This window comes from Perissodus microlepis, chromosome 3 (assembly GCF_051167445.1).
Source record: "Perissodus microlepis isolate ML-2025 ecotype Zambia chromosome 3, ASM5116744v1, whole genome shotgun sequence".
Taxonomy (NCBI): domain Eukaryota; kingdom Metazoa; phylum Chordata; class Actinopteri; order Cichliformes; family Cichlidae; genus Perissodus; species Perissodus microlepis.
In genome coordinates, this window is record NC_140463.1 from 9934473 (window position 1) to 9962308 (window position 27836).

At 40.6% G+C, this 27836-nt stretch overlaps 1 protein-coding gene across 1 annotated transcript; it reads right to left on the bottom strand.

Moving 5' to 3' along the window:
- Window positions 1-1122: 1122 nt before the first annotated feature.
- Window positions 1123-25976, bottom strand: LOC146389813 (uncharacterized). The gene is made up of 4 exons (XM_084919714.1): window positions 20189-25976; window positions 18671-19743; window positions 5355-5457; window positions 1123-4339 (listed from the first exon to the last, which is right to left on the bottom strand). Exons 1-4 carry the CDS (start codon window positions 20288-20290, stop codon window positions 3518-3520), a joined length of 2100 nt encoding a protein of 699 aa, XP_084775840.1. The 5' UTR covers window positions 20291-25976; the 3' UTR covers window positions 1123-3517.
- Window positions 25977-27836: the final 1860 nt, after the last annotated feature.

Below are 27836 nucleotides of genomic sequence, written 5' to 3' on the forward strand. Positions count from 1 at the left end.
GGTCAATTTTAATGCGGGCTTTACCCGTGGAGCTGTTCCCCAGCCCGAGCATAGCAGGCAGCCAGGTTTCAAAAAACTGAATAGGACTCTCACCCTCCGTGCCTTCTTTCAGATTAATAATGTGGATGTTGTCACGCCTGCTGCGGTTCTCTAAATCATCCAAGCTTTTTGCCATGATCTTAATCTTCTCCTCAGCTTCAGCCAGTCTTCCCGTGAGGTCAGTCACCCCGTCTTCCACATCTGAGATTCTCTGCTCTGCCTCCGTGACGCATTTGGAGACGTTTTCCAGCGAGGACGAAATTTTCTCCAGTGTCCCAGACAATTTAGACAGTTTTTGGTCAATTACCTCACTGATGCTATTAGTCACCTCACGGATGAGAGCTGTGATGTCCACCGGGGGCAAGGGTTGGTCACCCACTGCTACTAGCATGTCAGTTTGGCTAGCACTGTTCGTCATGGCGGCCATCGTCTTTCGAGTCTGTATCTTCGTCTGTTTCGACATTACTTGTCATCCAAAAAGTGTATTTAGGGCTGTTGCGTATTCCCAAAACTCTCAGTCAATAGTTTAGATAAAAATATAGACAGTAGCGTGCATTACACTGTAATAAATACAGGTGGGAGCGGGAGCACAGTGAAAGCACGTCTTCTAGCCAACCATCTTCACCGGAAGTCCTGCGCTCACTTCTTTATTACCTGGAAGCACCTTAAAGACAACCAGCCCCTCTCAACAGCCGGAAAGGCTGCATTTCAAAGTGGTGCTCCGTGAGAGTCGTGCAGACGAGCAGGGGGGAGAACACATCTTCAAACCACTGCTGCAATGCAGGAACATCTACTTTATTGAAATGTGTGAGATGTTAATCACAAAGCATCTTAAACATACCCTCTGAAAATTTAATGCCCACAGCACGTTTTTGAGAAAAATCAAACATGACTTTTTGGTCCTTGAAGATAATTTCAGAGTTTTTGACGAGCTGCAGGAACCCTGTTCAGTGTGAGTGGAGAACAGCCAAGTCTCCTCCTCTGATAATCCTTCACCTCCTCCTCTGATAAACCTGTACCACTGAAAACTGTTAAATTACTTTGAATCTGAAATCATGGCTCAAACTACTTGTTCTGAGACCATTTCTTTATTTTTCACACCAAACTGTTTAATAAGACAAACTTTACACAGAGTTCATCAAATATAACTAACGATTTAACAGTATCAGGATTTCATAATGCAAACTTCAAATTAACAAGAAAACAGCTGGAGAACATGTGGCTCAAAATTAATTCATTAAAAAACAACATGTGGACTTCAAGGATACAGTAAATACACTAAAGTGAAAGGAGGAGCCGAAAATAGAGGTTTAATAGAATTTGAAACAACTAAAAGTAGTCACCTGTGATCTTTAAAATGTTCTTGATGTGTGCTGCTGTTTTTAACTTTTAACATTTCTTTAAAATGAATACATTAAAAAAAGAAGTTAATTTTGGAAAAACTAAGAAAGTTCAAATGAAAGAAATTGACTGTTAAGTCTATATGTTGAATGTTGTTATTGTAGTTCTTAAATTTCAGAGTCTTAGTTCAATCTATAGGATCAAGACATTCCTTTGTCTCTGACCACCTCTCCAGCCACTCTGTGCTGGGGGAGGTTTTATTGTAGAAACATCCCTTGTGAAGATTCTGTTTGTTGTTTGGTAAGCTTCCCGCCCTTTGTATGGCTTCACGGTGTTGTGCATGGTGAACCAATACAGGAATTGAACCATATATTGGGTGTGGGAGAGATTACCATTTTATGACCAAGGATGTTGTTAGAAACAGTTGGAAGTCACGCACAAAGAGAGACACACATTCTCACACACACACACACACACACACACACATACACACACACACACACACACATACACACACACATAAACACTCACATGCATACACACACACACACACACACACACACGTTCTTGCACATGCATACGGGTGCTTACACATACACACACATAGTGCCTTGTCTTAGAACCATTGGGGGGCTTTACGGTGGGAGGTGCTTGTGTTGTGTTGTATTGTGTAAACTGTAACTGTCATGTCAATAAAAAGGCTACGAGGACAGCTGCTCTTTGAAGGATTTAGGCTTCAAGAGCTGGTTCTTGATCAGAGCTTCCCTCATTAGTGAGTTAAAAACCGGTAGAAGATGTTCTGTTATGTCTTGCGTTCTTCATGAGGAATAAGTCTCTAAACTAGCGGGGCATGTGGAAACACAGACCCAACATTGATATATATCCATATCTGTAATTTTGATACGATATCAGTTTGGTAAAAAAGATATTTCTATAACTTTAATAATACAGTAACAAGTACAACTACTAAACACTACTTTTTCCTAAGGGAGCAAAGATTAAAATGTAACGGATAACATTTTAGAGAATTAAAATCCCTCAAAGGAAAAAACATAAACTTGATATACATATCTATACATGCAGCTTCCTAAATGTAACATTCAGGATTATTCACTGCAGGTCCAGAAATCAGAGCTACCTCATCAGATCCAAGTGTGACATCAGCTGACACTCTTTACAGGAGATTCCATCTGAACTCTGTGGAGCCTGATCTCAAGGTTTTTAAGTCTGACCCTGAAACCAGAAGAGGATCTTTCTCTCTCTTCAGATTCATTGTGATCCAGTGATTTCAGTCCTGCATGATCAGGCTGATGTTTGCACAGAGCAGATAAGGAAGTGAATGTTTTTGCACATTGGTAACAGTGAAACAGTTTATTTACAGTGTGGGATCGTTTGTGTTCGGAGTATGAACTGACATTCCTGAAGCTCTTGTCACACTGGTCACAGCTGAAGTTCACTTCCATGTGTGTACGTTCATGTTTGTTACGATGACCTGATTGTGAGAAGCTTTTGTCACAGTGTCTGCACTTGTATGGAGTCTCTCCTGTGTGGATTCACTTATGCTTGTTCTTTAAGCTCATGTGCAGTGGTGAAGGATGACCCACACTAATCACAGATGTGCTTTATCACCCCACTGTGGAAGAGTTCATGTATTTTAATGTACTTGGTGTGTGGAAGCCTCTCCCACATTCTTTGCAATAGTTCATTTCGTCTCCAGTCTGTCTACATTGATGTGGTTTTAGGTCCCATAATTGATTGGAAGGTTTTCCACAAAGGTCACAGAGAAACTCTTTCCCACCACCACAGTGACGACAGGGTTGAGAACTGGATCCATCTGCGTTGCTCTGCTTCTAATCAAAGGCAGTGTAAGTCAGGAAATTCCTTCAACATTTTTATCCTGAACATCGCCTGAAATAAAGAGCATCTCTGCCAACATCCAATTACATTTTACTGTTTATATTATAACACTGAGCTTACCGGGCGAAAATGACTCTTCATGTTTCCAAACAGTTCATTCAGTATAACAGTTCATTCTGTATAACTCCATAAGTTTACTGATCAGACTTGTTCCAAACAATCAGGTTAAAATAACAAGATAAAAAAAAAATCATACCTCACAGTAACTGCAGTTGTAGAGTTACTTGGTGTGGATCTGTTGGTGGTTTTTCAGGTGATGTGGAGCTTTAAACATCTTCTCACACAGGTCACATTTATAAGGTCTCTCCTCAGTGTGGATAAACATGTGTTGTTTTATCTGTGCATCTGTTGTAAACAGTTTCCCACACTGATCACAGCAGTAAACATCATTTCCAGTGTGAATCCGTAGGTGAATATTTCGGTAGTGTTTGTCGCTGAAACTTTTTCCACAAAAGTCACAGCTGTACGCCTTAATTCCAGAGTGGGCAATTAGATGCCTCTGTAAGTTGCTATTTCGAGCAAAAGACTTTCCACACAACTCACAGCTGTAATTTTTAACTCCACTGTGGATGAGTTGGTGTATTTTTAAGTCTCCAGCCTTGGTAAAAGACTTTCCACATAAGTCACAGCTGTAAGGTTTAAATCCACTGTGGATGAATTGGTGTGTTTTTAAGCTTCCAGACTGGGTAAAAGACTTTCCACACAACTCACAGCTGTAAGGTTTAACTCCACTGTGGATGAGTTGGTGTGTTTTTAGGCTTCCAGCCTGGGTAAAAAACTTTCCACACAACTCACAGCTGTAAGGTTTAACTCCATTGTGGATTAATTGGTGTTTTTTTAAGCTTCCAGCCAGGTAAAAAGACTTTCCACACAAGTCACAGCTGTATGCTTTAACTCCACTGTGGATGAGTTGGTGTGTTTTTAGGCTGTCAGTCCGGGTAAAATCCTTCCCACACTCATCACAGCTCAACGTTTTCTCTCCCTTTCTTCTGTGAGATTTGTCGGCCTCCTGAGAGCGCTGACTTCTTGCTCCATGTTGGTCCTGCAGTGACAGAGATACAAACAGAGGCAGTGAGTGAAATGCAGTCGTGGAACAAACTGAAACTCCCTCCATTAGTGGAATCAAACATGTCAACAAACACATTGTTGGTGTGTTACCACCACCTTCTGGTCATAGTATCACATTTCAATGATGTGCTTCAATGAGAGTTGTAATGAAAATGACATTATTGAAGAAATATTGATCAGTGGAGAAAATCTTTCACTTCATAAATAATTGTGAGTTGAACTGATGATATTGTTGTTTCAATGTGTGCTGATAAAATATGATCTTTGTATGTTCTTTTAACTTGTGCAGTTTTTGGTTGAGAATGTAGATTCAGTATAGAGATTGAAAATAAGACGTAAAACCACAAAGGATTGTGGGTATGAGTGGCAATCGGTACTAGCGCAGGCTTTCACATGAAAACAGTCACACAGCGATAAAAAGAAACACAAAAAATGGCAAGAAGCTGTTGTATTATTAACTGCAATAGCCGATCGCATGACAGCCACGGGAAGCCGACGAGTAAAGAGATCGGTTTTTATCAGATTACGTCATGGAAGAGAAATTGTTTAAGCCATGTTTCCGAAGTAACAAAGAGCTGATGGATGGCCTTGATTGCAGACCAAATATAACGTTTCAGAACACTCCAGCTCACATGTTAGTCTGCTCCAAGCATTTCCACAAAGGTAAGTCTTCTGTTGTAGTTATTACGTAATTTATAATAACATAATTGTTGATGTAGGTTACAAATAAGTCTTATATTGATTTGAATTGAATTTGTTGCGCTCTACTTCTTTGTTCACTGTGGCTTTGCGGGCTAATGTTTGTTGTGTTTTGTAGGAAAACCAGCCTACAAAGTGCAGGAATGCGATCCAGACTGGACACCCTCTATCAACCTGGGTCATACCGAGTGTAAAGCTGCTACCACAGCGAGATTTGTTAAAGGGTTTTTAAAAACCAACCAGCTGTGCACACAGTTTCTATAACAGTGTAACTGTGATATTTTTCTCACTTTTTGTGTTGAAGTCATTGTTTCCTCTGTAGTGGCTGAGCTGAGTCCAAATGGCTGAAATTGTTCCTCTGCTGCTCCACCAGACTCTTGTCCTCCTGTTACTCAGCTGGGGCACAAAAAAGTATATATATTTATTTTATTCCTGATAAAAAAGAAGCAGAGCAAATAAACATTACTACACTCCTTAGTGACAACAATACCTATGAAGCTTCAAGGTGAAAGCCCAGAAGCAGCTATAAAAAGAAAGTCATTGTAGGCAATTGATGACTTTTTCTTGATGACTATTTCCCTTTCAGGTTCTTGTAGGCCCTACAAGAACCTGAAAGGATAAAAGCCACTGACTACCCTGCACATCACTGCCTTTACCCAGGGGATGCTACACCCTGTATATATGGACTTCCATAGTTCCACAAAGGAGTCCCGCTCAGACTCATTGGTAGCAGTATAAACTCAGCCACCTACAACATTTCCAAGCACCTCATAAAACATTTCAAAAATCACTTTGTTAATGTGGAATTTAAAAAATGACTTTACAAATGCAGAATTTATTCTACAATTCATTATCTAAGCACAGAATTCTGTTTTTTGAAGTGTGTGGCTATTGTACTCCTCCGTATGGGGGGAGCAAAAATCAGATAGGAAGTGGCACACATCATGAGGGGGTACCTGTTAACAACAAACAGTGTGGTTGGCTAAGTTAACTCGCAAACAGGAGTTAGCTGTGCCTGACTACGATAGAGACTTCTTTCTTTTTTAATGTTAATGAAACAACAAGCTAGCAGTAGAAACTTAATTCGACATAAGAAGTTCTGCTATCAGCAATAAACATATGGGGACTGACTGGACTGATAATGGGGACAAATGTTTGACTGACTTTACACTGATATGCAAGATTGCACCTTCTCCACCCAGACAAGGAAAAGGGTGGATGTATGCATGTTTTTCAGGAGCAGGAAGATGACAGTGACATCCTAGGGTCGCATGAGCTTGTGGGCCATGCAGACTTAATCTTGTAGTTGTTCATTTCTGTCTGTATTTACCAGCGGTATGTTATTCATGATGTGGTGGCAGATTTCTTTTCTTATGTATTAATCAATTTTCACATTAGTAATAGTACTATTATTTCCTCACTTTAGTGTTCACCAGTTGTATTCATGCATGTAGAATGCTATCACAAGTGGACCCCTTGTTATTGCACCTTCACAGTGGACCCATTGTAGACTGGAAGATCTCCAGACATCCTGCTTTAAGGGAGGTTACGGGTGGTCATAACCTTTCTAAGAGATGGAGAAGGTCAAGGATGAGCTGGACTGAAAAACCCATCTCCATAGAGACTGTGTCAGCTCCCAAAAAGACAAAAAACAAACTAAAAACCAGCAATAAACAACTTAAACATAAACAATTACAAAGAAAGAACAATACAGTATCCACATCTGAACCAAAGAGTAAAACAGTGAAATGTGGATTATTAAATATTAAGTCTCCCTCCTCCAAGTCTCTGTTAGTACATGACTTAATAATTGATCAACAAATTGATTTACTCTGCCTTACAGAAACCTGGTTGCAGCAGAATGATTATGTTAGTTTAAATGAATCAACACCCCCGAGTCATTCTAACTACCAGAAATCTCGAAGCACAGGCCGAGGGGGCGGTGTGGCAGCAATTTTTCACACCAGCCTATTAATTAATGAAAGGCCAAGACAGACTTTTAATTCATTTGAAAGCCTGATGCTTAGCCTTAGCTTCTCTCGATTATCTTGTTAATAATTTTACCTCCTCACTACGTACGACTCTGGACACTGTAGCTCCTGTGAAAACTAAGGTCTCAAATCAGAAGTACCTGACTCCGTGGTATAATTCTCAAACACGTAGCCTAAAGCAGATAACTCGTAAGCTGGAGAGGAAATGGCGTGTCACAAATTTAGAGGATCATCATTTAGCCTGGAGAAATAGTTTGCTGCTTTATAAGAAAGCCCTCCGCAAAGCCAGAACATCTTACTATTCGTCACTGATTGAAGAAAATAAGAACAACCCCAGGTTTCTCTTCAGGACTGTAGCCAGGCTGACAAAAAGTCAGAGCTCTGTTGAGCCAACCATCCCTTTAACGTTAACTAGTAATGACTTCATGAACTTCTTCACAAATAAAATTTTTATCATTAGAGATAAAATTACCAATAATCATCCCACAGATGTAATATTATCTACAGCTACTCTTAGTACCATTGATGTTAAGTTAGACTCTTTTTCTCCAATTGATCTTTCTGAGTTAACTTCAATAATTACTTCCTCCAAACCATCAACGTGTCTTTTAGACCCCATTCCTACAAAACTGCTCAAAGAAGTCCTGCCATTAATTAATTCTTCGATCTTAAATATGATCAACCTATCTCTAGTAATCGGCTATGTACCACAGGCTTTCAAGCTGGCTGTAGTTAAACCTTTACTCAAAAAGCCATCTCTAGACCCAGCAGTCTTAGCTAATTATAGGCCAATCTCCAACCTTCCTTTCATATCAAAAATCCTTGAAAGAGTAGTTGTCAAACAGCTAACTGATCATCCTGCAGAGGAATGGCTTATTTGAAGAGTTTCAGTCAGGTTTCAGAGCTCATCACAGCACAGAAACAGCTTTAGTGAAGGTTACAAATGATCTTCTTATGGCCTCTGACAGTGGACTCATCTCTGTGCTTGTCCTGCTAGACCTTAGTGCAGCATTTGATACTGTTGACCATAATATCCTATTAGAGCGATTAGAACATGCTGTAGGTATTACAGGTACTGCGCTGCAGTCGTTTGTATCATATCTATCTAATAGACTCCAATTTGTACATGTAAATGGAGAGTCCTCTTCACACACTGAGGTTAATTATGGAGTTCCACAGGGTTCAGTGCTAGGACCAATTCTGTTTACACTATACATGCTTCCCCTAGGCAGCATCATTAGAAGACATTGCATAAATTTTCACTGCTATGCAGATGACACCCAGCTCTATCTATCTATGAAGCGAGATAACACACACCAATTAGTTAAACTGCAGGAATGTCTTAAAGACATAAAGACCTGGATGGCCGCTAACTTTCTGCTTCTTAATTCAGATAAAACTGAGGTTACTGTACTCGGCCCTGAAAATCTTAGAAATATGGTATCTAAGCAGATTCTTACTCTGGATGGCATTACCTTGGCCTCCAGTAACGCTGTGAGGAACCTTGGAGTCATTTTTGACCAGGACATGTCCTTCAACGCAAATATTAAACAAATATGTAAGACTGCTTTTTTCCATTTGCGCAACATCTCTAAAGTTAGAAATATCCTGTCTCTTAGTGACGCTGAAAAACTAGTTCATGCCTTTAGTACTTCCAGGCTGGACTACTGTAATTCATTATTATCAGGATGTCCAAAAAACTCACTGAGAAGCCTTCAGCTAATCCAAAATGCTGCAGCAAGAGTACTGAAAGGGACTAGAAAGAGAGAGCATATTTCTCCTGTTTTGGCTTCCCTTCATTGGCTTCCTGTTAAATCCAGAATTGAATTCAAAATCCTGCTCCTTACATACGAGGTCTTAAATAATCAGGCCCCATCTTATCTTAATGACCTTATAGTACCATATCACCCTATTAGAGCACTTCGCTCTCGCTCTGCAGGCCTACTTGTTGTTCCTAGAGTATTTAAAAGTAGAATGGGAGGGAGAGCCTTCAGTTTTCAGGCCCCTCTTCTGTGGAACCAGCTTCCAGTTTGAATTCGGGAGACAGACACTATCTCTACTTTCAAGATTAGGCTTAAAACTTTCCTTTTTGCTAAAGCATATAGTTAGGGCTGGACCAGGTGACCCTGAATCCTCTCTTAGTTATACTGCAATAGACGTAGGCTGCCGGGGATTCCCATGATGCATTGAGTTTTTCCTTTCCAGTCACCTTTCTCACTCACTATGTGTTAATAGACCTCTCTGCATTGAATCATATCTGTTATTAACCTCTTTCTCTCTTCCACAGCATGTCTTTTATCCTGTCTTCCTTCTCTCACCCCAACCGGTCGCAGCAGATGGCCGCCCCTCCCTGAGCCTGGTTCTGCCGGAGGTTTCTTCCTGTTAAAAGGGAGTTTTTCCTTCCCACTGTCGCCAAAGTGCTTGCTCATAGGGGGTCATATGATTGTTGGTTTCTATGTATCTATAAAGCGCCTTGAGGCGACTTTAGTTGTGATTTGGCGCTATATAAATAAAATTGAATTGAATTGAATTGAATTGAATTGAATTGAATTGAATTGAATTGAATTGAAGGTATAGGTATGCATGATGCGCTGTGGAATGTTCGAGAGTATCTGTGATGGTGTATATAAGCTGTAAGGTTGGTGGCCATATTTCAGAGATGATCCCTGTGTTTGGCTGGGATGTTTCACATTGTAATATGCTTATTAAACGTACTTCAATCAAGCTCACAAGGTGTGGTGCAGGTTGTTCTTAAAATTTCCATAACAATTTGGCATTGGCACGCAGCTAACTGACTTAGCGTGACTACGCCAAGTCACGTGGTCTGTCAATCTCTATAGGCTGCGGCTGTAGATCAGAAGAAAAGGAAACGATTTGTAAGTGTGTGTTTTGTTAGGATGACTTTGTTAACCCCCGTTTAAAGCATAAAAATGCTACCACAGCAAGAAAGCAAACATTTCATGTCATCTTAAATCTCACAAGAATGAGATTAAGTTGCTGTACCCTTGGTAATATTTAGATGTGACACAATTAAAATTACCACTACAAACAATATTAGGAGATAAAAAAATATATTTGGAACAGAAAAACAATCTAAACAAGTGGACTAAAACTCCTTTAAAGATATGGTATGATGAATGCGAAAGCTTCAAATCAGTAGCCAACATGAAACAACTCAGATGGGTCACATATGATAGGGAATTTATCCCTGCACAAATAGATGGACGTTATACAAATTGGTTAACAAGGGGGATTGGACCATTTTGGTCAATGTCAGGAAAAGAAGGATTACATAGTTTTGCTATGTCACATTTGTCTCTTAGCAAAAATATGTAATTTGCATAGTTTTGCTAAGAGACACCTATGGTTTGGAAAACTAAGTTTTTTTCCAATATCTCCAAGTCAGGTCCTATTTTAACAGTAACATAAAAACTACAGAAGAACATAGTAGAGGCCTAGTCCCTCTTATAATAGAGGCTTATAAAGGTAAGATTAAAAATAAATTGATAGCTAAACTTATAAAATATGTAAATATGTAAGAAAAATTGAAAAGAAATCAGATGAAAACTACTAGTTCGGGTTATTGGAATTGGAATTCACATGGAGGGAATTCACATGGAAAAATTCTATTAATTTTTTTTATAACACCCAAAATAAAATACAACCAAAAAGGTCAACCGAGAGATGGATACTGCTGGAGAAACTGTGGGGAAAATATGGCAGATCACCTTCATATATTTTGGAAATGTGGATTTATAATTTGGAAAAACTATAAAACTTTCAATGAAAATAAAGTCTAAAAAAAGCCAGATAAACAGCGTGGAGGACAGGCCAAGCGCCCCACTCTATGGCTGTATCCCAATTCAGGGTTGTAGCCTTGAAGGCCACAAATGGGCCCTTCACTTTCCCGGATTTGAAGGATGGGTCAGGTGTATCATTCGCAGCCCAGTATATCCCAGAATTCATAGAGCAGCAGTGGCTTTGGCTAATTTTTTCACAAAAAAAAAAAACCAAGCAGATGGCTGAAGCGTGGTCGCCGAAAAGTAAACTTTTAAAACTAAGTATTGAATGTTATACCACTTATTTATGTGCAAATGTTAAATAACAAAGAAGATTAAAACATTACTGTTGGCCACACGTTGGCAAAGGTATGTGACATTAGTGATGTTTGTACTTTGTGCATTAACTTGGTTTTAAAGCTTTGACTTTAAAATATACGCCGTTCAATAGTTGACCTTAATATTACAGTGAATGTGATGATTTTATGGATAATTAAAGTCAGACATATATCCACAAACACAACAAGCTGAAAGTCAGTGATGCTGCTCAGTTTGCAGTCCTGAATATCACGGCACAAGCAGGATTCACTGCACTGTTAATCTTAACTATGTTATATTGCTGCCTCTGTTCGGTGGTGTCGAGCCAAACAGACTTTAACGTGTGTTTGAACGAGCTGACGGTTCACTCGTTAAGCTGAAAGAAAGATGCTTTAATCACAGGAGTCACACATGTGTCCACTGTACCATCTGGGAACTCTTCTTGTTTAGCACTCTGTGGTGGAAGATTTCTTTTCTCATGTAATAATCACATATTTAACCATATCACATTAGTTATAGTAATATCACTTTCTCAGAGCACTCCTGTAACTAGTTCACATGCATGTGGAATGTTAACACAGTGAGGCCATTGTAATGGGATAAGTTAAACAGATAGTGAGACTCCTTTGGCTTATCAGGGATGTAAATCCTTAGGTGATGGCCACTCAGAAAACAAGGTCATAATTCTCTCTGTGAGGGAGGAAGTATAGCCCCCCGTGAGAGAAGCCAACATGTGTGTTTGTGGAATGTTCTTTGTCTGTGTGTCTGTATATAAGATGTAAGGGCGGTGGCCACAATTCAGAGATGGTCCTGGTGTTTCACTGGGATACTCTCTCCACATTGCAATGTGTTTATTAAACCCACTTCAAATCAAGCTCACTGGGTGTGTTGCAGGCAGAGGTGGGTAGTAACGAGTTACATTTACTCCGTTACATTTACTTGAGTAAGTTTTTGAAAAAGATGTACTTTTAAAGTACCTTTTTTGCACAATACTTTTTACTTTTACTTGAGTACATTTGTGAAGAAGAAACGGTACTTTTACTCCGCTACATTTGCAAAGTTTGACTCGTTACTTTTTAAAAAAAATAATTAGTTTAACACATTAGATAACATGCCGCCAGTGGAGTTTCTGGTAACTTTTTTACCAATGAGATGTGGCCATGCAGTCACATGACCAGTTTGAAACTGGCGGGCAGAGCGGCCCAAGCGTTTCAAAGTAGTGGACACACGGAAAGAAGAAACATGAAAACATGGCGGAGAGGCTTAAGAGGATGAACAGCCTTGGCCTCACATACAAAGAATGTTTCACTTAAAAGCAGTACAAAAGAACAGCTATGTCTTCAGTGTCGGTCTCTTCAGTGAGAGCCAAAACGAACCTTTTCTTTTTTCAGCGTGAAACAACTCAACTCGTGTAACCTGAGGAAACAGTAAGTTTTCTCTAAATATCTTTTTAGATGTGGTTAGCTGGATGTCAGTCTTATGTTACAGCAGCTGTATCGAGCTCGAGCTGCGAGTCATATTTTCGGCGCTACGTTGTAGTGAGATAAGTTTGTGGGTGTTTTGTGCAGCTTCGGCTGTCCTTTTAACTGCTTGCTGGTTAGCCTATAAGCTAACAGCTAGCCTGGTTAATGACGCTAGAGTTCCACGCACATGCAAACAGCTCGTCTCTACTGCTTTAACTGTTAAAACAGAAGGCAATACTGCGGCTGACAGGGTTTATTATGTGAAACAGCAGCTTGTTTAGTTTAAACAGTCTGCATTAAGCTGGGCAAACACTGTGCGATTTTTTTTTCAGTCGCATTATTCAGCTCCTGCTCAAACTGTACAATTAAATCTCAGGGGTTAGAAGTTCATAGGTCACGATGCAGGGTCTCACACTATACGGCCTGATGTTCTGATGCAACCTGAGTGCTCAAACTGTGCGTCCATAACATGAAGGTTATCATACAAAATCTGTCTCTCGCTCTCCCTCTTTGTGTCTTTCACTCACTTACACAGACACCACCAACTTTGCTAAATTACTAATGTAAAACATTGACTAGGCTGCTGTAATTGAGCAGCAATGTCCATCCAACTCTTTTCATGGTTGTTGTAGTCGTGATAATTTTGTGAGGCCACATTGAAAAGCCTCGGATACAGAAGCGTAGAGCTGCCACCCAGGCAAAAGAAAAATAGAGCTATATCACGTTATAACATGAAAAGTATATTATTATTGTTCTAACAATATACCTTTCACGTTTGAACAATATAATATCACGTTATTACAATATACATAATTATCACATTCGTACAATATAAATATTATATTGCACAAACATGAAAAGTATATTGTCAGAACAATAAACGTTTCACGTTATAACGTGATATAGCTCTATTTTTCTTTTGCCTGGGTGGCAGCTCTACGCTTATGTACTCGGATGGGCTTGCCTCATCCTACAAGTTGTGCCTCCATCTCTTGTGTCCAGATCACACGCTGCACTGCCGTGCTGCTCCACCTTTTCACTTTAATTTCTGTGTTTGTGCGTGCGCAGTGTGAGAGGCTGCGTTGAGGGGCGACAGGATTTCAAACAGGTTTGATTATCATGCGACCATACGATTGATGATTGGGAGCTGGTCATGAGGTGTTAACTGCTTTTCGTTACCCCATGTATACTACACGATGCACACACGATTAAGGCAAAACACGGGCCGATCCCCAAAACGGTTGCGCGACTGAAAAATTGGCTCAAAATGGGCCAAAAATCGCACAGTGTATGGCCAGCTTTTGGATGCTAGCTCCAAACAAATATCCGCAGCTTGGCAGTGTATACAGCACTATAATGACCAGACCTAATTCTTTTGAAAACCATACATCTTTCCACAGGTCTCCACTTCATCAGACATCACCTAGACACAGAGCTGGATGAGGCCAGCACAAACAGCAGCCTATTCGACGAAGATGATGGATCCATGGGGTCAGGAAAGCCAGAAGCAGGGGAGCTGGAGAGGTACCTTTCATGTCCATTCACTGGAGGTGTGGATCTATTGCATGGCGTTCCTCACATCAAGAAGCTGTCGATCAAAGTCAATACAGCTCTTCCTGCATCTGGAGCTTGTGAAGGATTTTTTAGTCATTCAGGACTCCTGTTCACTGCTAAACAGTCACAGCTTCACAGAAAGAACCTTGAGAGCAAACTGCTGCTGAAGCTTAACCATCACCTCACTGAGTGAAGAAATGGCACATTTTTGCTAAATATGCAGAAATAAATGCACACCCATACAATTTATGGTAAACTGAGCTGCCTTGTATGAACATATGTTGAAGATGCCTCGTTCTGTTTTCTCTGATGCTGCTGTGCCATTTGGAGCAAAAATTAATATAAAGTTTACAGCATATCTTATCACTGGAAATTGTTTGCACTGTTTATATATTTATATTATTTACTGTAGGTATTGGTGAAAAAAGCTTTATGTTGTGAAAAACTGAAATCTGGAAATTAGAATTGTTGTGCCTTATTTTGTTGATGTTTTTACATATATTCCTTTTGAAAATACTAAAAATTGTATATTTATTTATTTTTGTTTGTCTGATAGCCTTTATTTATAAAATAAATCGGACATTTTAAACAGTTACTGGCTACTTGAGTAGTCTTTTCGCCAAGTACTTTTTTACTCTTACTTGAGTAACTTTTTTGACGACTACTTTTCACTGTTACTTGAGTAATAATATTTTAAAGTAATGCTACTCTTACTCGAGTACAATTTTTGGGTACTCGACCCACCTCTGGTTGCAGGTTATTGTTAAATTTTCCACAACAACTCGTAATAACAGAAATACTAAATCCTCCTTCTCTTGTGCTGTTTTGTAGCAGTGTGTACACCTGAGACTGTCACCTGTCTGTCTGTCCTGTACTCTCTCTCTCTCTTTTTCTCTGATTGTGTAATAAAAGTATGAACATGTATTTATAAGTTACACTTGTGTTTGAATCCTGAAGCTTATCACACATTTGATTTCCGTTTTTGACAACTGCAAGTGTCCAGAGTGAGGACAGACTGAGGGACCCACTGCTGCACATCATCTGTGAGGCTTTGCACCCCTGATGATCCACCAGGACAAACTCAGCAGTGTGTGAGGAAGAGGAGGAGGAAGAGCCAGCAGCAGCTGACAGATGGAGAGAATAGACAGACTGTTCCCTGTTTGAGAAGGACTGCTAGAAAAGTTTAACATAACTAATCGCCTGTCCTGAATCAGTCTTATTAGGTAATGTTCACAGTAAGTTATCTTTCTTGTAGAATTGTGCTCCAAATAAAGAACTTTGTGTTGACAAGATTGTTAGTTAATCATTTACAAATCAATATTTGTAATAATCAGTCAAGAACAAGCCAAGTCTCCTCCTGTGATAAACCTCCACATGTACCACTGAAAACAGTTTATTTACTTTGAATCTGAAATCATGGGTCAAACTACTTGTTGTGAGACCATTTCTTTATTTTTCACACCAAACTATTTAATAAAAAAAACCCTTTACACAGAGTTAATCAAATATAACTAATGCTTTAACATTATCAGGATTTCATAATACAAACTTCAAATCAACAGGAAAACAGCTGCAGAACACGTGGATCAAAATGAATTCATTAAAAAAACAACATATGGACTTCATGTGGACTTCAAGGATACAGTAAATACACCAAAGTTACAGGAGGAGCCAAAAATAGAGGTTTATTTAAATTTTTGAACTTTTAACATTTCTTCGCTGCCAATGTGCTCTTTGCCTAATTGAATAAAGGTTACACTGACTCACTGCTCCATCTTCTGATACAAACTGGTATTACATGGACCTACAGGCCAAAACCAGTTAGCGGGAGTTTCTTTTATTCTGGACATAAAGTCACAGCACAGTGTTGTTTCAAAGCTGGTGGACAGATTTAGTTCATTTTGGAAGCTTTAAGAGCAACTGCTGTGAAATTATTTGCAGTTTTGGGAGAAAATGATTTAAGAGAAGATTTTACCACAGCAAAAGATTAAATATGAATGAAGGATTGAAATTTAACTGAGGTAACACATAAAATGAATACATTAAAAAAAGAAGTTAATTTTAGGAAAAACTAAGAAAGCTGAAATAAAAGAAATTGATATACATATCTGATATGATACCAAACTGATAAATTAAAAGTTTGGTAGAAAAAAAGACATTCCTATAACTTTAATAATAAATTAACAAGTACAACTACTAAACACTACTGTGTCCTAAGGGAACAAAGAACAAAAATTAAAATGTAACAGGGATAAAATTTTAGAGAATTAAAATCCCTCAAAGGAAAAAACATAAACTTGATATACATATCTATTAGGGGTGCAACGATACTCGTATCGATATTGAACCGTTTGATAAAGTGCTTTCGGTTCGGTACGCATATGTATCGAACAATACAAAATTTTAAATTTATTTTATCAACTTTTCTTCTGACGATGCTGTCTGTGTTGAGAGCTCAGTGGATCTGCGTTCGACTACTCCGCCTAGGCTGCACTGTCGAGCGCAGATCCACTGAGCGCAGCGCAAGCTAGCAAGACAGACGCTAAGCTCGTTGCAACTTGGCAAATTGAACCTCCCCCACCCTCATTCAGATCTGGCCTTTGGAACTATTTTGGTCTTCATGTGAAGTATGACCCTGAAGGTAAGCGCGTCATGGACAAAAGTAAAACAGTATGTCGAATGTGCCACGCAATGCTCAATTACATGGGTGGGAACTACTGCGTTAGTGCAGTTTGCTCGTTAACGTGTTGATGCCGCCCAGCTGAAGCACGGGGCGATCCGCGGTAGATCGTTAACGAAGATTTGCCGTGTTGTGGCGTTAACGTCATTTCAGATTAACGCTGACAGCACTAGTGGGTACACAACGAATATGACTGCACATTTACGCCGACATCATCCTAGTGCAAAGACAAGTGGAAGCAGACAAAAACAACAAGCACGCATGCTACAAACTTTATCCGAGTCATTTAGACAGCCATTAGCACATGATTCTCCTTATGGGGACCTGATATGTTTAATATGCTGCTGAGAATATAGCCCGGAAGAAGCGCATAGTATAGCTTTTATTTTGGAAAGAGCCATTTCTTTGTAATAAACTCTCTTTTCCAAAGATGAGTGATTTCTCGATCAGATAGATTTATTTTTTATTACTTTATTGTTTCAGCAACATTAAATTTAAAAACTGTACTTTTGAGTTAAAATATATGTTTATAATTTTAATAAATGACAAATTAAAAAAGCATGAACATTTTTTTGTATCGAAAAAATATCGAACCATGACACCAAAGTATTGAACCAAACCAAACCGTGAATTTTGTGTATCGTTGCACCCCTAATATCTATACATGCAGCTTCCTAAATGTAACATTCAGGATTATTCACTGCAGGTCCAGAAATCAGAGCTACCTCATCAGATCCAAGTGTGACATCAGCTGACACTCTTTACAGGAGATTCCATCTGAACTCTGTGGAGCCTGATCTCAAGGTTTTTAAGTCTGACCCTGAAACCAGAAGAGGATCTTTCTCTCTCTTCAGATTCATTATGATCCAGTGATTTCAGTCCTGCGTGATCAGGCTGATGTTTGCACAGAGCAGATAATGAAGTGAATGTTTTTGCACATTGGTAAAAGTGAAACAGTTTATTTACAGCTTGGGATCGTTTGTGTTCGGAGTATGAACTGACATTCCTGAAGCTCTTGTCACACTGGTCACAGCTGAAGTTCACTTCCATGTGTGTATGTTCATGTTTGTTACGATAACCTGTAAATTGTAAATACTGTAAAACCACTGTCATTTAATGGTCGGGCATTGCATTGCACAGCTAAAAGCATTTCACCTCATGTCATACTGTGTATGGTTGTGTGTGTGACAAATAAAATTTGAATTTGAATAGTGAGAAGCTTTTGTCGCAGTGTCTGCACTTGTATGGTGTCTCTCCTGTGTGGATTCCCTTATGCTTGTTCTTTAAGCTCTCGTGCAGTGGTGAAGGATGACCCACACTGGTCACAGTGCTTTTTGACCCCACTGTAGAAGAGTTCATGGATTTTAATGTACTTGGTGTGTGGAAGCCTCTCCCACATTCTTTGCAGTAGTTCATTTTGACTCCAGTGCATCTACGTTGATGTGGTTTTAGGTCCCATAATTGATTGGAAGGTTTTCCACAAAGGTCACAGAGAAACTCTTTCCCACCACAGAGGTGGGAAAGAAAACCGTTTCCACTTCTAAACAAAGACATTATAAGTCAGGGAATTCCTTCAACATTTTTATCCTGAACGTTGCCTGAAATAAAGAGCATCTCTGCCAACGTCCAATTACATTTTACTGTTTACATTATAACACTCAGCTTACTGGGCAAAAATGATTCTTCATTTTTCCAAACAGTTCATTCAGTATAACTCCATAAGTTTACTGATCAGACTTGTTCCAAACACTCAGGTTACAATTACAATTACAAGATAAAAACTAAATACACACCTCAAAGTAACTGCACTAGTAGAGTTACTTTCTGGTGTGGATCTGTTGGTGGCTTTTCAGGTGATGTGGAGATTTAAACGTCTTCTCACACAGGTCGCATTTATAAGGTCTCTCCTCAGTGTGGCTAAACATGTGTCGTCGTAACTGTGCACCTGTTGTAAACAGTTTCCCACACTGATCACAGCAGGAAACATCATTTCCAGTGTGAATCCGTAGGTGAATATTTCGGTAGTGCTTGTCAATGAAAGTTTTTTCACAAAAGTTGCAGCTGTACGCCTTAATTCCACTGTGGATGAGTCTATGTTTTTTTAAGTTTTGAGACAGGTTAAAAGACTTTCCACACAAGTCACAGCTGTAAGGTTTAACTCCACTGTGGATGCGTTGGTGTATTTTTAAGTTTTGAGCCTGGGTAAAAGACTTTCCACACAAGTCACAGCTGTAAGGTTTAACTCCACTGTGGATGAATTGATGTGCTTTTAAGCCTCCAGCCTGGGTAAAAGACTTTCCACACAACTCACAGCTGTAAGGTTTAAATCCACTGTGGGTGACTTGGTGTATTTGTAAGCCTCCAGCCTTCGTAAAAGACTTTCCACAGAATTCACAGCTGTAAGGTTTAACTCCACTGTGGATGAGTTGGTGTGTTTTTAAACTTCCAGCCTGGGTAAAAGACTTTCCACACAAGTCACAGGTGTAAGGTTTAACTCCACTGTGTATGACTTGGTGTGCTTTTAAGCTTTGAGCCTGGGTAAATGAATTTCCACACAAATCACAGCTGTACGCTTTCACTCCACTGTGGATGACTTGATGTTTTTTTAAGCTTTGAGCCTGGGTAAAAGAATTTCCACACAAATCACAGCTGTACGCTTTCACTCCACTGTGGATGACTTGGTGCTTTTTTAAGCTTTCAGCCAGGGTAAAGGACTTTCCACACAAGTCACAGCTGTATGCTTTAACTCCACTGTGGATGAGTCTGTGTCTTTTTAGGCTTTCAGCCCGGGTAAAATTCTTCCCACACTCCTCACAGCTGTATGTTTTCTCTCCCTTTCTTCTGTGAGGTTTGTCGGCCTCCTGAGAGCGCTGACTTCTCGCTCCATGTTGGTCCTGCAGTGACAGAGATACAAACAGAGGCAGTGAGTGAAATGCAGTCGTGGAACGAACTGAAACTCCCTCTATTAGTGGAATCAAACATGTCAACAAACACATTGTATGTGTGTTACCATCACCTTCTGGTGATATTAACACATTACAACGATGCGCTACAATCAGAGTTGTAATTAAAATTACATATTGAAGAAATATTGATCAGTGGAGAAAATATTTTACTCAAAAAATTGTGAGTTTAACTGATGATTTTGTTTCAATGTGTGTAGATAAAATATAGTCTTTGTATTTTCTTGTAACTTCTGGGGTTTTCGATTTTGAATATCGATTCTGTACATATGGATGAGCCAAGGGTGGAAAGGATAAAGCTGCTGTTAAGAGGTTTTGAAAAAATAACCAGCTGTGCACACAGCTTCAAAAAGTGTAACTGTGATATTTTTCTCACCTTTTGTGTTGAAGACATTGTTTCCTCTGTAGTGGCTGAGCTGAGTCCAAATGGCTGAAATTCTTCCTCTGTTGCTCCACCAGACTCTTCTCCTCCTGTCATTCAGCTAGGACACAAAACGTATATATCAGGGCTCTAGACTAACTTTCTGCCATAAGCGCACCGGTGGTAACTTTAAAAGTTAGGCGCACTCAAATTTTTGAACCGCATCGGGGGGATTGCAGTCCATACAGACAATATTCATTTCTAAATTACTAACAATCTTGTGCTTGTGCTCTGACCTGTTTGCTGTTGCATGCTGCTGAAAGGCAGTGGGCAGAGGGGACACTTGGGCAGTGCATTTATCACAGCATATAATGTGTTTTCTGTATACACTGTGCTTTTTCAGCATTCAAAGATTGATGGCACCGTGTCAAGGCACTGGCTATGAATTTCAGACGGATCAGGCCTTAACTTAACAAAAAGTTATCAATAGTTCTTTTAATCTTTTCTTATTACCCAGAGCTACATCCACTTCTGTCAGGCCTAGGCTACTCACTAGGGCTGGGTATCAGATGATTTTAAGCATGTTTTTCTAAATTTAATCATCTTGCTCGGTTCACTTAGTGCAGGGGTCTCAAACTCAAATGAGCCGTGGGCCACTTCCAGCTTAATTGGAGGGCCACTTTAGTGTCCAAGTAGCACAAAAAACAAACAAACACGAAAACACCCACAAAATGTACCACCCATTCCTAAAATGTAGTGTTTTGTTTGTTTTATTTAATTCCAAATATTGTGTAACAAGACAAAATTGCAAACATGAGCACAATTTTTTTCTCACTCTTAACTATCTGAAGCCTTTAAGTTTCATTTTTCATATGCAAGTTAGCACAGGGTAGGGCTGGGCGATATGGCCTAAAATTCATATCGCGATATAATTTGAAGCATGTGCGGTAACGATATATATCACGATATATTCTTTTCTTCTTTATAACGTATTTTCCACACTATAAGGCACACTTAAAATCCTTTAATTTTCTCAAAAATCGAGAGTGTGCCTTATGTATGAATTCTGGTTGTGCTTACTGACCTCGAACCGATTTTGGCTGCAGAAATCTGTTAAAAATGTTTTAGCACAACTTTGGTAAGCCCCACCGCTTGATGGATTGTCAGAGCATTACGGCTGCCGTAGTGAGGAGCTTCGCAGAGTAATCTGGGTCCAAAACTCCATCCAATTCAGGTCCCAAAGTCAAACGAACACTAAGAGTTAAAAACGGTCTAAATTATTTCATCTTTAATTAAATCATCAGCGTTGCTGCTTTATCGGGTGTAACAATTAAGTTTAACATCCATGCATCCATGAAAACAGAATTTATTAAATTTAACGGAGTTAGAAGTTAACAGGAAGTTAGCTCGCTAGTTTCCACCTAAACATTTCATACCATGTTCTGACTGAGAGATTTTTGAAACTAATTCAAACGTACAGCTCTGCTACCACTTCCAACATAAATGAAGACAGAAAACTAAACAGCAGTGGCGTTTGTAGGGTTACTGAAGTTGGACTACCTGGTATATAATGTGCTACGTGATTGCTAGTGACACAGCTATGTTAGCATAACATTAGCACAGTGAAGCTGGAGGGTGAACGCCAACTTTTTTTCCACTCGATAAAAGTTAACGTGACGGATTCTGGTGGTTAGGGACAAATGCAATCACATAGCAGGATGCTGTACACGGGCCAAACTTCAGTCAGGAGAACAACTGAGATTATTCATCCGCAATATGAGGTTAGTTATTAATATACTGCAACAACATGGGAATAGAACAGCTGTGAGAGAATTCAACATTAATGAATCAATGTTACAGAAGTGGAGGAAGCGCAGTTTTTGGCTTTCCCCATATTTCAAAAGTGCTTCATCTCTTTGCTATGACTGTCGCCCGGCATAATTTGCAGATGATAATGGTTGTAGCTGCTGCGATGCTTTCGACCAAAACAGGCGCAGCTTGATGCCATCATCAACATGCGCTATCGCGATAGAGCGATACAGTCAAAATCTCTATCGTTGGCCAAATTTATATCGTTTCTATCGTATATCGTTTATATCACCCACCCCTAGCACAGGGTCAACATTGCAATGAAATGTATTTGGCGAGCAGATGACAGTCACTCAGCAGTACAGTACAGTAATTTCATTGAACTACCAAATAAACAACTCTTTCTAGCCAGACATGTGGCAGCACTTTTGCTACAATTTTGTTTGTATTTAACAAAATAAAACTGCAGGGATAAGCGTACACATTAGTTTTCAACTGTAAGTGAAAACTGTTTTCTTTCCAAAAAAATCTCTCAATGAACTAACACAGCCAATCCCTCAACATGTTTGCACTCTCTTGTTACCTCGGCCAGGTCCGCGGCTCCGAACTGTGGTAAGGAGACCTCGGGCTAATACGTTTGGTTCCGTGTCGGGCTCGTAGCCGGGAACTAACTTTATTGTCTGGGGCTGTGTTCCAATTAAGAGACCGCACGCTTGAAGCACGCATTTTCAGCCCTATTAATTCACAGCGACACGACGACGGCTGTCCCAATCTGAGGTGTATACCAAATGCGTACTCAAAATGTACCATCAATTTTCCTCAAATATCAATATCGTAGTCCGGCGCACGCTTTGTGGTCCCATATTTCCCGCAAATCATAGCGTGGCGGTGGGTGTGGATAATTTTGCCGCAAAATAGAGATTGAAAATGTGACGTCATTCAGGGGTAAAACTGCAAAGGATTCTGGGAACGAGTGGCAAGCGGTACTAGCGCAAGCAGGCTTTCACATGAAAACAGTCACACAGCGATGAAAAGAAACAAAAAATGGCAAGAAGGTGTTGTATTGTTAACTGCAATAGCCGGTCGCATGACAGACACGGGAAGCCGACGGGTAAAGAGATCGGTTGTTATCGGATTACGTCATGGAAGAGAAATTGTTTAAGCCATGTTTCCGAAGTAACAAAGAGCTGACGGATGGCCTTGATTGCAGACCAAATATAACGTTTCAGAACACTCCAGCTCACATGTTAGTCTGCTCCAAGCATTTCCACAAAGGTAAGTCTTCTGTTGTAGTTATTACGTAATTTATAATAACATAATTGTTGATGTAGGTTACAAATAAGTCTTATATTGATTTGAATTGAATTTGTTGCACTCTGCTGCTTTGTGGGCTAATGTTTGTTGTGTTTTGTAGGAAAACCAGCGTACAAAATGCAGGAATGCGATCCAGACTGGACACCCTCTATCAACCTGGGGCATACAGAGTTTAAAGCTGCTACCACAGCGAGATTTGATCGGTTAAGAGAGAGCGCGATATCAAAACAGCCACGAAACGTCCCGCATATATGTGCCCAAGTGTTGTATTGAATCAATCAAGTGATGAATAACTGTTTTCCAGTATGTTGTTTTGATATGTTTTTTTGGCATTGTTGATTCGTTTTTCACCAATGCAGCTAATAAAGCACAATGGAATACAATTTTGCCTCTTTCTTGTAAGATTCTATAATAGAATGAAATAATAATGCCAGTTATAAATAAAGACAATAAATTGAATGAATTATGAAACACTTATTTTATTTCTATTAGATCTGAAAATGTTGTGTAATACTACAACCTGAAACGACAAATAGATAAAGAAAAAAATTAACAACAGCTGTGAAATGGAATAGTCCAAATCACCAAAGTAAACTGGACCTGGGCTTGTTGCAGGGATCTTAAGTTACTAAACATTTTGTGAGTGTATGCACTCACACTTAGGACTAGGGATGGGTACCGGTATCTGGCACCGGTTCTGACATAAACGGTAGTAACCAGACCGAAAAGCAACGCACATTTCGGTGCAAACTCAGCAGCCTGCAACAAGTGTTTTAAGCTGATACTGTGATACTGTCAAAGGAAGTAACACCTCAAATCCGATGAAACACCTGGCGACGCATAGCGTTTTTTTTTTAAAAGCCGAAAAATGCGCTGTATTTGATAGCTTGCTGCGAGACCTCACACCGAGCACATCTACTGCAGGTGTGGTGCCTGTTATCGGACCCGGAGTTAGCAACATCCCCCACGAACCCGAAGAGGAGAGTCCTGGCCCCTAGCCCTGCCAGTGTAGCAGAAATGATGACGGATGATGATGGCAGCAGCAGCCGTTCTTCTCTGCGTGAGTAGCTTAATGTTGTTCGTGTGTAATTTACGTTGAGTAGGCTAACCACGTTATTACATTAATGCATGTAAGGTGAACTAGCAAACATCATCATAGCTACATGCGGCTGTCTTCTTGTTTGATGGCAGATACTCCCTTCACCCTGGCCAAAAAGGCTAAAATGACCAAAGAAAAAGTGGAAAACAGTTAAACATGAGAGGTTTTTGGACAAAGTTTGTGTTTTTTCCATTGTTTAAGCACTGCTTCCAGCCAAGAGTGATACCATATATGCCCTATAGCTGCAGAAAAGGCTAACATTGTTATCTTTTTACAAAAAAAACAGCTGAACATGAGAGGTTTTTGGACCAATTTTGTGTTCTCCATTCTTTAAGCACCGGTTTGAGCACCGTTTAAGCACCGGCACCGTTTCAAAAGTACCGGTTTGGCACCGGTATTGGATAAAACCTAAACGATACCCATCCCTACTTAGGACCATATAAGAATAAATATGTGCGTTTTTGCCTTTTCGTCAAGTCTGTCTTTGTACGGACCTGCCGTATTCTCCGTTGTTTTGTACATAACTGTCTTTGGGGCAAATAAAATGCAAGTAGGGATTAAAACCGCAGAATTAATGATTACCGGTGCTGGAAATACTAGCGCTTGATGAAGTGTTTTGATTTTGTTGCCACGGGTACCCACAAAGCTATGCGCGAAAGTCATGTGGTCTGTCAGTCTCTATACGAGAAGGGTCTTGTCACTACCCGATCCGGAGATGAGATGAGATGAGATGAGATGAGATTTATTTGTCAGTTGCAGTTGGCCACAACCGAGATGACAATACACAAACGTCATATTGGGGAGACAGGTCAGGCTAGGTAGCAAGGGGAAAAAAACATCGAAATGTGTAACACAAAAGGATAATACAGGAATGCACAGATATCAACACACCATAGCACAATAAACACAGACAAGCAACATGGGAGAGTATTCCAGTGTGTACAGGTGATCTGGGACCGCTGCAATCTTTGATTGCGCCTCCAGCTGATCCGGTGTCCACATCGGATGGGAGGTAAGCATGGGAGGAGGAGTTGGATCCGGAGTAGGGAGGGTGATAGTGAGGGTGAATTAGTGTACGTGTTTCGTGCGTGTGCATGTGGAGGGGGGATGAGTGAGTGCTTATTCAATTCAATTCAATTCAATTTTATTTATATAGCGCCAAATCCCAACAAAAAGTTGCCTCAAGGCGCTTCATAGATACAGAGAAAAACCCAACAATCATATGACCCCCTATGAGTAAGTACTTTGGCGACAGTGAGAAGGAAAAACTCCCTTTTAACAGGAAGAAACCTCCGGCAGAACCAGGCTCAGGGAGTGTCGGCCATCTGCTGCGGTGAGAGACACCCCAACCGGTCGCATACATATTCATTATCAGTGTATATGTTTGTGTGTGCGTGTCCATAATTCAGCTGAGACAGTGTCCTTTGCCCTGCCAGGCTAAGTAAACAGTCTTCCAGCCAACCCAGGTGGCCTTGCATGGAATGGAAAGGAACAGTCTAAACACAGTGGTTATCAGTGAGTTTTTGTTCGGCTCCAGCCTTGAGCCCACAGCTGGCGCCAAAGGGATAGCCGCATGGTAATGGTGGTTTTTCTTTTATGCGAACAACTCGTGAGAATTTCAAAGCTGTTCTTTAACACTCTTGACACTGGACTCTCAATCTCCCATTGGAGAGCCGCAAGCTTCTCCATGATGTTATCAAACTTGCGCTCCGTGGTCTTGTCATTCTTGTGCTCAAAGAGCAGATTCTGAGACCTCACGACCGCAGTGAGCTGCTCCAAGATGTGATCCAACTTTCGCTCAGAGGTGTTATTCTGAGTGAACTTCTCCTTGATGTAATCCAATGTACGCTCAGAGATCTTATTCTGAGTATTCACGGCAGCCGTAAGCTTCTCCAAGATCTTAACCATGCTGCACTCAGTGAGCCCATTCTGAGAAGTCGCGCCTCGTCCCATCGTTTCAATCCCAGTGGGCAGCCTTGGGGGAGTTTGAAAGATCCACTTTCTTAATTCTCCAATAAGCCAGGGCCAAGCCAGCTCCAATCAGCAAGAACCCTGTTATCATGGTTCCGAATAGGTAGATATCTTCAGCGTCCTTGATCGACAGTCCCGCCAGGCACACGATCCTCCATGTCTGCCACCCGTCCATCATGTATCCGGCGGGGAAAGTCCCTCCAGGGCACTCGGGCTCTCCCGAGCCCGGACTTCTCGTTGAGAAAAGGGTGTCAATAGCATTCAGAGACCAGTTCAGTCATCAGCCAGGGTTTCAGGTAAGCTCATTGTGAAACCTGGCCCCACCCTATCATGTGATTTCCTGAGGTCAGATGGCCCAGGATGTGAGTGGGCGTTAAGGCGTCTGGGAAGGGATCTCAAAACTGGATTATAGATGGCAGACAGTTGGTGTCGTAAACCACCGCCTCTGTTCAAAGATGGTCGCTCACAGTGGACATAGATGCTTCTTTCACTCCTCTTTCAAACCATCTGTCCTCTCTGTCCAAAATGTGAACGTTGGCATCCTCGAAAGAGTGTCCTTTATCCTTTAGATGCAGATGAACTGCTGAGTCTTGTCCCGTGGAGGTGGCTCTTCTATGTTGTGCCATGCGCTTGTGAAGTGGCTGTTTGGTCTCTCCAATGTAGAGGTCTGAGCATTCCTCGCTGCACTGTACAGCATACACCACATTGTTAAGTTTGTGTTTAGGAGTTTTGTCTTTCGGGTGAACCAGTTTCTGTCTGAGTGTGTTGCTGGGTCTTAAGTACACTGGGATGTCATGCTTGGAGAAAACTCTCCTGAGTTTCTCTGATACACCGGCTACATAGGGGATGACAATGTTGTTGCATCTGTCTTTCTCATCCTCCCTCGCTGGTGTCTGATCTTCTTTTCTGTGCATCTTTGCTGACTTTATGAACGCCCAATTAGGATAACCACATGTTTTAAGTGCTTCCTTTACATGTGTGTGTTCCTTCTTTTTCCCTTCAGGCTTAGAGGGAACATGTTCTGCCCGGTGGTGTAGGGTCCTGATTACCCCAAGTTTGTGTTCCAGAGGGTGATGGGAGTCAAAGAGGAGGTACTGGTCCACGTGTGGGGGCTTCCGGTAAACTTCAATGTTGAGGTTGCCATTCTCTTCAATGTGCACGGCGCAGTCCAGGAAAGGCAAACAGTTGTCCTTTGTGTCTTCCCTAGTGAACTTGAGGTTTTTATCCACGGCGTTAATGTGCGCAGTGAAGGATTCCACTTCTTGTCTTTTGATTTTGTCCCAGGTGTCGTCTACATATCTGTACCAGTGACTGGGTACTCTCTCTTTAAAAGAGCCAAGAGCCTTTCTTTCCACTTCCTCCATGTAAAGGTTGGCTACAATAGGTGACACGGGGGAGCCCATGGCACAGCCATGTTTTTGTCTGTAGAAACCCTCGTTGTATTTGAAATATGTAGTGGTGAGGCAGAGG